Here is a 12,387-nt window from a genome sequence, read left to right as displayed (position 1 = left end):
ATACAGACCAAGTAGAATAATATAATAAGAAAATATCAAATTGCAACATCAAGCAGCGTATCGAGCAGTTTTTAACGTCAAAAAACGAATGGAAGTGAATGAGACCGGAAGTCTCAAGCCAAAAAGATTGAAATGGCAGCGCCCGCTCGTCGGTGGAGAATAAGGTGATATAACACACAGCCTGGGCAAAAAAAAAAAAAAAAAATCAAGAGCATGAGTGTCAAGAGCATGAGCTTCGTTTCTTGATGATACAGTTGTGCTCAAAGGTTTACATACCCCTTGAGGAACTTGCCAAAATGTGAATAACTTAAACAAAATAAGAGAGATCGTACAAAATGCATGATCATTTCTATTTAGATATTTTACATAAAATATGTTTACATATAGTTCACTACACAAAAATCTAGCTTAAATTAGTAAAATACCCCCCTGCAAAAGTTTGCACACCTTTGGTTTTCAATACAGTGTGTGGTTTTCTGATTGGGAGTCTCAAACACAACTGTTAAAAAAGGTTTAAACTCTCACTGATGCTCCAGAAGGAAAACAAGGCAATTCCCTTCAGAGTCTTCCCTTCAGAGGTGACCTATTCTGCAAAAATCACTTTTATGATGGGTTTAAACACACTTATTAAAGGTTAAACTATGTTAATTAGGTTAACTAGGCAGGTTAGGGTAATTAGGCAAGTTATTGTATGATGATGGCTGCACTGTAGACTATCGAGAAAAATATAGCTTAAAGGGGCTAATAATTTTGACTTTAAAATGTTTTTAAAAAAATTTAAAACTGCTTTCATTCTAGCCAAAATACAACAAATATTACTTTATCCAAAAGGAAAAAATATTATCAGACATACTGTGAAAATTTCCTTGCTCTGTTAAACATCATTTGGGAAATATTTAAAAAAAAAATAAAAATTCAAAGGGGGCTAATAATTCTGACTTCAACTGTATATAAATATATATAAATGCCACAATTTGGATTAAAGGCTAAAATGAGCAGTTCTGAATAGTTCTAAAACATTATTTATGGGTTAAAATGAGTGGAAACTTCACATACACACTATAGGCACATCAGAGATTTATTTTACATCTTGTAATAGGTCATAGGCATAATAGGCATAATAGGCCCCCTTTAATATTCTACAGAAGACAAAAATTATGTATTTGGTCAATGACCTAAATTTTCATTTCTGAGAGAACTATCCCTTTACCCATCCAAAGACAATACAGTGAAAGAAGAGAGAAGCAGCTCTCATCACTCATGACATCACTAAACAGCACTGCTTTGTTCGCACTGAATTCAAACCAAACAGAAAAGAAAAGTCCTCCTCCTGCTGCCAGGAAAGAGTACAGTCAAAAGCGTCTTTCTGTCATGTGCGGAATATAAAGTGTCGGGTTTATAAGCCTTGTCTCGTCGACCTCTTTCACACTGAGGTTTGAAGGATTCTCACCAGAGTTTGGCAGTTCAGCGATCATGGCGACAGATAAGGTAAGATTCTCAGACATGTGTTACTGCTGTGCTAATCGAATGCAGAGCTGACAGGAAGCTACGTTTTGGTTTGCGGTTTGTGGCCGACGTAGACTGACACCGTTTTTAAATGAGTGATAAATAAATGGCAACTGAAATACATTTCAAGCAGCTTCTGTTTAAACATAAGTCTAAATGTTATGTGCCATTACATATTTAAAAAGTATCTCTAGCTCTTTTAAAGAAATGAAAAGGATTTTCAAGTTTATTAACAAAATTAATATTGTTTTCTTCAGTTTTTATTTTATTTCTTTATTTTCTTTCACTTAATTTGCAAATTGGGATACTGTTTTAGTTTAGTCCCTGCTAAAAAATCCAGCTTAAACCAGCCTAGGCTGGTTGGCTGGTTTTAGCTGGTCGACCAGGCTGGTTTTAGAGGGGTTTTGGCCATTTCCAGGCTGGTTTCCAGCCATTTCCAGCCTGGTCTTAGCTGGTCAGGCTGGAAAATGACCAACTAAATCCAGCTAAAACCAGCTTGACCAGCCTGGTTTAAGCTGGACATAGCTGGTTTTGGCTGGGCTCCCAGCCTGGCTAGGCTGGTCACGCTGGTTTTAGCTGGTCATCTCCCAGCCTAACCAGCTAAGACCAAAACCCCTCTAAAACCAGCCTGGTTGACCAGCTAAAACCAGCCAATCAGCCTAGGCTGGTTTAAGCTGGATTTTTCAGCAGGGGTGTGTGTGTGTGTGTACATATATGATCAATATCACACTCTTAGCAGTGCAATTTGGCTGTATATCGACACTGGTTGGAGGTGTGCGTTGTGTCCCACTAGTGACTATATACAGCCATATCGCACTGCTACGAGTGTGATATTGTGTTTACTGTATACAACAGTTTCACAGCATAATCGTGTACATAAAAATGAAGATCAAACATGGAGAGCCTACAAACCCTTTTGTCTGAGGAACTACTTTCTTCTGCCGTTCATTCACATCTGCAGCTGACGTCAGAACAACAGAAACCGTTGCTACCTCACCAATATCATATTAAAGGTAGCATTTGAATGATTCTCTAGCGTAATGTCTAAAGTGATGACAAAACAGGTGATTTTGCTCACATTTTAAGATTACAAAGCTGAACGGGATGAAATGCCATCAGTCTACAGAGATATCTGTTGCAATCGAGAGATCACAACAATTAACAGTGAAAAAGTCAAAGCAAAGCAAACACGAGCAGATTACTAGGGTATAAATACATCGCTACAACATACACAAGAGAGAGATCGACTTAGAATATCACGTACCTGTTTTATTATGACTTGATCAGCTGTAGCTTGAATTTTAAGTTATTCCTCCCCTAAGTACATATTATGTGGTCTCTGTTGCCATCTTGTGGCAGAACTTCAACCGTCTTTGCTCTGCTCAAAGACAGGCTGATGGCCGCCAATGTGCTGAATCTCTAAAATTATAAACATGTAAATATAGGCACTATCCTTATAAATAAACTGCATAGTTGCAAACTAAACAACTACATTCTTGCCTAAGAAGCCTCAAAAGTACATGATGTTGTCCAACAGCTGCAATATTTGTCCAACTATAGTGAGTTTATTCACTCTATGAGGGCGGAGTAATACACAAGGGTGAAGAGGCTGTACGAGTGCTGTTATTGCAGAATATTACACGGCAATCAACAGTTTGCAATCAGATTCAAGCAGACTCAGACAGAGGTTTTTTAATTAACTAGGTTAACTAGGCACGTTAGAGTAATTAGTTATTGTATAACAATGGTTTGTTATATAAATGAACGAATTATTATTATTATTATTCTGTAGACTAACAAAAAAAAAGCTTAAAAATTCAAAACTGCTGATATATAAATATATAAATATATATATATATATATATATATATATATATATATATATATATATATATATATATATATATAATCAAAAGTGAATTACTTGAATTTTCCTAAAAGTGTTTTTGTCTTTAATTATAATATTGTTTACTACAATATATATATATATATATATATATATATATATATATATATATATATATATATATATATATATATATAATAAATTATAATAGTTTTATTCCATTTTTAGTTACTTTTTGTACATCAACTTAAACTAACTGCAAATGTTGCATTACTGTGTAGCTGAAATAAAATAAGTCTAACCTTTTTCTCATAATGTTATTTTATTTATTTATTGCGTTGTTGCTTAAAATAATAAATCTGATCATCTTAAAATGTGCTTCATTAATAACCATTGCACTGTGTTTAGGACTTGTTAATCTTTTTACAAATTGTCACCATTTTCTTACCGGAGCTCATGAACAGATGTAGAAAACAGTACTATTTGTCTCTTTTTCTGGTTAACCAGAAAGTTTTCATCATATGTCAGCATTTTGTCTTCTTTGATATTTGATATGCATCAGTGACTGCCTGATGTGCTTCAAATGCATATTTGGTAACGCTTTCTTTTTTCGTTAGTATTTGTGCTTTTGTTACTGTAATCTGTGACAGGTTTGACAAAAGTTTGACAAAATACTGTATTTGATATGTTTATTGCTATAATGCACCAGCAGATGGCACTGGAGGAAAAGTTAAGAGAATATATTTGAGTAGACTAGGGTTTAAAAAAAATAAATGAAATAAAATAAAGGTTTAAATTTACAGTGGACGGCAAAATTATTAGTCCATCTGTGAAATTTTCCCACGTTCAATAAACTGTAAAAATTCTTGTTGACTAAATTATTTTAGTTTAAAAAAAATAATTTGCAGTCATCTCAACTTCCTAAAAAATCTAAATAAAAATATTAATTTCATCACTTTTTGTCTTGTCATTTTTTATAGAGCAGAGCAAAAAAATTTCCACAGAATTCCCTATTATGTTTTATTTCTGGAGAAAGTCTTTTTCCTCTTTAGTTTAGCTGGACTTGTGTGCATATATATATATATAATTTTTTTTTCAAGTTTGATATTATTAGTCCCCTTAAGAATTTATTTTTTTCCCCAGATTGGATACAAAAGAAAGAGCTGCCCTTTAATGATTTTCTTAACTAGTATTTTGCAAAATAAGTGTCATTGTAGCAAAAACAAAAGGAATGAGATATTAAAAATTTGCTATTAGGACAACTGTGTTTAAAAAGCATTAAAAAATCTCTCCTTTAAACAGCACTAGGGGAATATTTCAAACAGGGCTTGCAAAAAACTGCTAGCCAGATGTCCAGGGGCTATTATATTTTCCAGTCGAGCTACCAAAAATTATTCCACACTGCCCATTAGACTATCAATATATATATATATATATATATATATATATATATATATATATATATATATATATATATATATATATATATATATATATATATATATATATATATAGCAGCGGGGTAAAAGAAATTTAAATGAAATGAAACAGAAAACACAAATTATGTTGCTTCCTAAATACTGTACAAAAAAAAGGCTAATAATGATCATTATTTGCGTTACACATATCTAAAAATGGGCAGCGCGGTAGTGCAGTGGGTAGTGCCTCACAGCAAGAATGTCGCTGGTTTGAGCCTTGGCCGGGCCAGTTGGCATTTTGGTGTGGAGTTTGCATGTTCTCCCCATGTTGGCACGGGTTTCCTCAGGGTGCTCCAGTATCTCCCACAGTCCTCAAACATGTGCTATACTGTTGGTATATACTTATTCAATTCCATAAACACAGCGCATTTCTCCCAAAAATGTCTATTAGATGTTAAATTGACATTAGTAATATGTCTTTAAGATTGTTTAGCAGACACTTTTAAGATGTTTATCAGACCTTTGAACACAGCAGATGTTATCCAGACCAAACAATCTTTGAAATACATATTGAAGTCATACGTGAGCTATCAGATAAACATTTCACTTACGGATAATTATAGGACAAACAAATGTTTTCGTTAGCTAATTCAAGCTTATTCGCTTGATGAATAAATGTAACAGCCTAATTAACTAATAGGGTTATACTTGGAAAGAGGTTAGCTAAGGTTGCACTTAGCATCATCAGCATGTATTATGTATGTTTACTAGGTATAATAGGATACATGGAGTAGGTGTTACTAGGAAAAACACACACATTACCAGTGTGATAGCTTGTCACGTTTTAGTAGACTACACTCAAAACAATAATGTTTGCTGTTTGTTCAAACTACTTACTTCAAAAGAGCTGAAACAACATAATTCTTGAGTTTTTTTTTTTTTTTGGGGGAGGACAAGTTAAATTTTTTATGTTCAATCCACTTAAATTTGTAAAAACTAATATGTTTACTTAATTCCTTTCCAAATTGATTGAGTGCAACCCAATGTTCTACATATAACCACTTTGTTAGCAGATGTTTATATCTGAAAGACATATTTATTTGAGGTCTTGCTGATCTTAGACGTCACATTTCAGATGTTAAAGTGATTCGTAATGGCTTTGAGATGTTTCAAATACAACGTTCTGTCACACAACCAGCGATCGCTCTCCAGACATCGCTGGTTCTCACACGAACACCAGGACTACACTTCCGCATTTCCCAGGACTACATATTCATACATGCACTTCTCCCAGACACTCACGCCTGCTCAAACATCTAGCTTGATTGCATTCACCAGCTGCATCTTGTCAGAGACTGATATCACACCACTTATAAGCCACTCATGAACCCATCCAGTTTGCAGAGTCTTGTTTACTACTCCAGTGAAATTACAGCGCGTTTCTCCCTGTCTTGTTTCTCTGTGTTCGAACCTAGCCTTGTATCCTTGTTATCCTGTTTAGACGCCAGCCTTTCAACCTATTCCTTGTTTATATGATTACGACTCTGGATTTGCCTGCACATACCCGATTGTACCTGATTTGACCACTGCTTGCCTGACGCTGAATAAACCTGCATATTGGATCTTACCTCAGTTGTATCTGTCACTCCCTCCTCCCGTCGTTGCACATTCATTCAGCAGACCTATTAAGAAGTTTATCAGACCTTTAAACAGAGCAGCAACGATGTTTAAAATACATCTCGGAGACACACATGTGCTATCTGTTCGGTTCATTTTTATTTCTGCATCGCTTTTACAATGTAGATTGTGTCAAAGCAGCTTACCATACATGAAGAAAACAAGATAAAATATTTAAAATTGCAGTATATAACAGCAAGTCAGTCTATGTTTATCAGAAACCTGCCTAAAAAGAGACAATTACATTATCATAAACGAATCTGCACCTGAAGGATATTATTAACAATAACAGAATAATCAAATATTAATAATAAATACAGTAATATTTCCTTATTTTCTGTAAAACCAAACTGGAAATCGAGTGTGTGGATTTCCAGGATAAACTGCAATCCTTAGAAAGTAGATTTAACTACCTAAGAATTTAAATTACCACTGCCACAGAGTTTATATGGGACCCACTATAAAAGTGTTAAAATAACACTTCTGAAAGAGTTAACATCATCAACACTCTGAGAGTGTTAATTAGCAAACTCTTAGTTTAAAATATTAACACCACAAAGGGTCAGTGTTATGTGTTTACACTCTTAGGTCAAATTTTCATCACCGCACAGAAATAAAAAATAATATATTGTTTAATATCGGCAACTCATTATTAACTATTCGGTTAATGTTTAAGAAAAAACAATTTAAAACAGTAGCAAACCGCATTTTGTCGTATTTTAACCAAAAGGAGCCGTTTTAAGTATTAAAACAGTATCCCGTTTTAAGACAGCTTTATTTTCTTTAGTTTTAATGTAACAGCTAATACAGATCAAAATAAGGATGAAAATTAGATTAAATTAATTAGAAAAAAATTTATTAAATTAAAGATTAAATTATATGTTTATTACTATCAGATAATAAAGTTCAGTACAGATATACAGTTTGACAGGAAGATTTTCTCAACACTGTAAACATAATAGTTCAATATCAATAACTAATTTCTAATAACTGATTTCTTTTATCTTTGTGCTATATATGCTTCAAGATACCAGTAATCAGCTTAAAGTGACATTTAAAGGCTTGACGAGATTAATTAGGTTAAGTCACTGTAGTTTGTTCTTTAGACAATGCATATTTCTTAGGAGGGCTAATAATTTTGACCTTAAAATGTTTTTTTTTTTTCATATGAAAAACTGCTTTTATTGTAGCTGAACTAAAATAAATAAGACTTTCTCCAGAAGAAAAAAATATTACAGAAAATACCAACACAATCTCACGGCAATTCGTAACTTTTTGATTTAGTGGCTAATGTGTATGAATTCGTACGATCTAATTCATACAATTTAGTACGGTTTGCTCATCCCCCAATGACGGTTGGGTTTAGGGGGTGGGGTTTGGTGCCACGCCTCCTTTTTAAAATCGTACAATTTCGTACGACTAAACTGGCAAAATTAAAAATACTTATGTTTTCTTGTGAGATCAGGATGGAAATACTGTGAAAAGTCCTTTGCTCTGTTAAAACATCATTTGGGAAATATTTGAAAAAAAAAATCATTAATAAATAAATAAATTCACAGAAAAGTTAATAGTTTTGACTTAGCTGTATGCTCTGCAACATATTTAATCAGTTTATTTTAAAAGATTAGGATGAAATTCGATATCTTTTTTTACAAGGCTACCTTGTGTAAAGTATCTACACTGTAAAAAAAATCCTTGTTGCCTTCAATTTTTTAAGCTGAATCAAATTAACCTTGAGTCCACTGAACTTTTATTATGTTAAACTGACTTAAAACTGCTAGCATAACTTAGAAAATTAAGTTAGAACATGAGCTTAGTTTAATTTACAATGACCTAAAAACATGCTGTCAAGACTAATTCATCATTTATTTTAACAGTGTAGGTAACAAATAAAATAATTACAAAGATATGTTTCAGAAGGAACTCTAATTTTAATTAACTTAGCATGTTGCTGCCGCTTCATCTTCTGCACAACCCTCAGAGAAAACCGCAAAAAGGTGTCACTTATTTATTCTTTTGTTTTGTGTACCTGGGGGAGCTGTGAGTGTGAACTCGAGTCCGGAAAGTGAGCGAAGACTGCTGTGATGTTTGCTGTCACCCGCAGATGGACGCGAATGGGGAACTGGATGAGATCCTGCAGCGGGTCGCGGATCTGCAGAAATGGAGGGACGTTTTTGACTCCCGCGGGTACGCGCTCTTCAGTCTCTTTCTGAGGTAAAGTCTAGAAGGGATACAGCTGCGGATATTCAAGTCAATGTATATGACACTAACTTTTTACATTACTGTGAGGGGTAAGTTTAGGGTTGGGGTGGGTTTATTCGTTAATAAAATACAATCTAATGGATAATTTAATAAATAATATGAATAATACTGGGTATAATTACTGTTTAACATTATTATGATCGTTGCGTTTAGGGTTGGGGTAAGGATATACATTATAAAATACAATTAATGGGCAATTTAATAAAGTACATAAATAATTATCGTTATAACTTCCAGCCACAGCTGTATCTCTTCTATCACGTCTTTCCCTGCTCTACGAGTCGTCCTCCATGTTTAATTAACCTTTGTTTACCTTACAGGTTAGAGCTACAACAAGGATGTGTTAAAGTAAGTCTTTGACGTTGTTTTGTGCTTTTATTAAGGTGTTTACACTGGATTCGTTCACTGGCGCTGTTTTGTCGCGTGTGTATATTCCAACAGTCACGCAACAAGATGTAAATAAATGTAATTGTCACCTTGTCATGCTAAATAAGCGGTGAATGTTTTTGGTCACGCGTAATGCATGTTTGTTTCCCTTAATTAAACTATAAACACATTTACAGATTGATATTGCTTTATGATTACCTAAATCTCTAGTTAAAAAAACACATGCATCAATATACTGTCAACATTTACTCTCTGTGAATTTAGGGTACACGGTTTTACTGCAGATGTCACATACTGTTGGAATTGTTTTCTACAGCAAAGGTATGAAGTAAGCAACAGGACATTTATTATTTATCCCACCAGATCCAAATGTGCTTTTGTTTTTATTTTCTCTCACCAAAATTTGACTGTTGCTTTTTTTATTAATAATTTTGACCGGATATGTCAAAAAGAAACATAAAATAAGTGTAAAACTCGTGTCCTCTATATGGTTTTCAATCATGTAGATGCCACAGACCCCCCAAATATGACAATGCTTGTGAGCAAAACTCTATCCAAGAATATAAAAAACACTTTTTTTTATTCATTCAGCCACAGTGGAATGAACCGCCAACTTATCCAGCATGTGTTTTACACAGCAAATGCCCTTCCAGTGGTAAACACCCATCACTGGTAAACATCCATACACACTCATTCCCACACAAAACACTACAGCCAATTTAGTTTATTCAATTCACCTATAGCGAATGTCTTTGGACTGGTTGGGGAAACGGGAGCACTCAGAGGAAACCAACATGAATACGAGGAGAACATGCAAACACACAGAAATGACAACTGGTCCAGCCGGGGCTCGAATTAGCGACCTTCTTGCTGTGAGGCGATCATGCTACCCACTGCACCACCGTGACGCTGACTCGTTTTATTAAAATACTAAATCTAAAGATGGTGCGAAGCAGTGGTGCAGTAGGTAGTGCTGTCCCCTCACAGCAAGAAGGTCGCTAGGTCGCTGGTTCAAGCCTCGGCTCAGTTGTCGTATCTGTGTGGTGTTTGCATGTTCTCCCTGCGTTCGCGTGGGTTTCTTCCGGGTGCTCCGGTTTCCCCCACAGTCCAAAGACATGTGGTACAGGTGAATTGGGTAGGCTAAATTGTCTGTAGTGTGTGTGTGTGTGTGTATGAATGTGTGTGTGGATGTTTCCCAGAGATGGGTTGCGGCTGGAAGGGCATCCGCTGCGTAAAAAACTTGCTGGATAAGTTGGCGGTTCATTCTGCTGTGGCGAACCCAGATTAATAAAGGGACTAAGCCGACAAGAAAATGAATGAATGAATGAATAAATCCAAAGATATAAATGTACAGTTCTAACTTTACTTTTTTTCTAGAAATTCGAAGTTTGGTTTAAAATTAAAGTTAATTTAAAATTAATGAGTTAAAAAGAGTCAAAAGTTTCTTTAATGACTACCAAAATTATAGGCCTATGTCATGTCTCAGTGTCTCCCAAACATTGATTTATTTGCAGTGGCCCACCATATTATGAAAACTATCCACCAGAAAAAGATTTTCCAAAAGGCTTTGACTTTTTAAACAATAAATATGAGCACTGCAGTTTTAAAATTGCGATGCAGAAATTTTGGTAACATTTTATTTCGATGGTCCATTTGAGTATTAGTAGACACTCTGCTATATATCTGTTGATACTGTGGCTAAACAGACATTTAACTGACTATAAAAGACTTTGCAAGTACATGTCATCTTACACTAACCATAATTATATCCCCAACCTAACAGTCTACTTATAATCGAGTGAGAATTAATTGCATTGTAACTTAAATTCAACAAACGGACCATCAAAATGAAGTGTGACCGATTTTTTTTTTTTTAAAGGGATAGTTCCCTTACGAAAACAAAATACTTACCATTTAATGATCTAGGCATAGGCCGGTGTAAGATTCTGACAGTATAATACTCTTGTATAAAAATATCACGGTTTCACAATATTGTGATTACTGCTTTTAAATGTATTCTTTTTAATATATTCTCCCCACCCCCACTCTCTTGAACACAATATATTTTATTTGAAAAACATTTAATATATTTTAGAGCAGTAAACATGTCAGGTTAAATAATTAAAATCATTAATTAACTTTTGCTGTCTTTATTAGTTTCAAAAACAGCTTTCTTTACACTATAAAATGGCTTCTTTGGATATCTTTTCTGCTGGAGAAAAAAAAAAAAAAAAACTTAAAGTGCTTAAAAAACTAAAAAAAAAAAAAAAAAAAAACTTGACTTTTCCAAACCGCAATAAACCTTGAAACTGGTCATCGCCCCATGCCTATACTGACCCTTAAATAGCTCCAAAACTTTACGAGTTTATTTGTTGGTTTGTTTTGAACACAGAAGAAGGTACAGTATTTTGAAGAATGTCGGTAACCATTTCCATCCATATAGGAAAAAAATCCTCTGTAAAAAGTGATTATTTACTTTACTTTAAAAAGTGAGTAAACCAATTGATACTTGGAACTTTTAGGTCGATTTAACTTAATTTTTATGCACATACAGACATTATGCACATAGTTTTACCTGACCTACCTGAGCTCAAACTCCCCTCTCTCCCTGCAAATGGAAGGGAGCCCTGGGCTCGAGGATTTTATGAGCTCAGGGCTGTCTCCAGGGATAGTATGTCAAACACACTTTATAATCAATTATCAGCTAAGTGCTTTAGTAAATTATATGTTTTTTACACTATATACAGTTGAAGTCAGATTTATTAGCCCCCCTGTATTATTAGCGCCTCTGTTTATTTTTTCCCCCAATTTCTGTTTAATGGAGGGAAGATTGTTTCAGCACATTTCTAAGCATAATAGTTTTAAAAACCTATTTCTAATAACTGATTTATTTTATCTTTGACATGATGACAGTAAATAATATTTTACTTGATATTTTTCAAGACACTTCTATACAGCTTAAAGTGACATTTAAAGGCTTAACTAGGTTAATTAGGTAAACTAGGCAGGTTAGGGTAATTAGGCAAGTTATTGTATAACGATGGTTTGTTCTGTAGACTATCGAAAAAAAATAGCTTAAAGAGGCTAATAATTTTGTCCCAAAAATGGCTTTAAAAATTTTTTAAACTGCTTTTATTCTAGCCGAAATAAAACAAATAAGACTTTCTCCAGAAGAAAAAATATTATCAGACATGCTGTGAAAATTTCCTTGCTCTGGTAAACATCATTTGATAAATTTTTAAAAAAGGGGAAAAAAAAATCTAAAGGGGGCTAATAATTCTGACTTCAACT

The 12,387-nt window shown here is 34.1% G+C and overlaps 1 protein-coding gene across 19 annotated transcripts in view; it reads left to right on the top strand.

Annotated features, from left to right (window-relative positions):
• Window positions 1-993: 993 nt before the first annotated feature.
• Window positions 994-12,387, top strand: part of mindy4b (MINDY family member 4B) — a 31,333-nt gene continuing 19,939 nt past the window's right edge. For 2 of the 19 annotated variants that reach the window (XR_012391252.1, XR_012391255.1), the window contains exons 1-3: window positions 1,212-1,488; window positions 8,552-8,634; window positions 9,030-9,057. Coding sequence is in view for 10 of the 19 variants with exons in the window: in XM_073924345.1 (XP_073780446.1) it covers window positions 1,474-1,488; window positions 8,552-8,661; window positions 9,030-9,057; window positions 9,361-9,417 (210 nt within the window). In the remaining 9 variants the exon portion in view is untranslated. Of the gene's footprint in view, window positions 1,489-8,485; window positions 8,662-9,029; window positions 9,058-9,360; window positions 9,425-12,387 lie in introns of all 19 variants that reach the window. The other 17 variants (XR_012391253.1, XM_073924359.1, XR_012391250.1 and 14 more) reach the window with 16 other exon arrangements.

This window comes from Danio rerio, chromosome 15 (genome assembly GCF_049306965.1).
Source record: "Danio rerio strain Tuebingen ecotype United States chromosome 15, GRCz12tu, whole genome shotgun sequence".
NCBI lineage: Eukaryota > Metazoa > Chordata > Actinopteri > Cypriniformes > Danionidae > Danio > Danio rerio.
The sequence above is the reverse complement of the archived record's forward strand: the minus strand, read 5'-3'. Positions and strand labels throughout refer to the sequence as shown.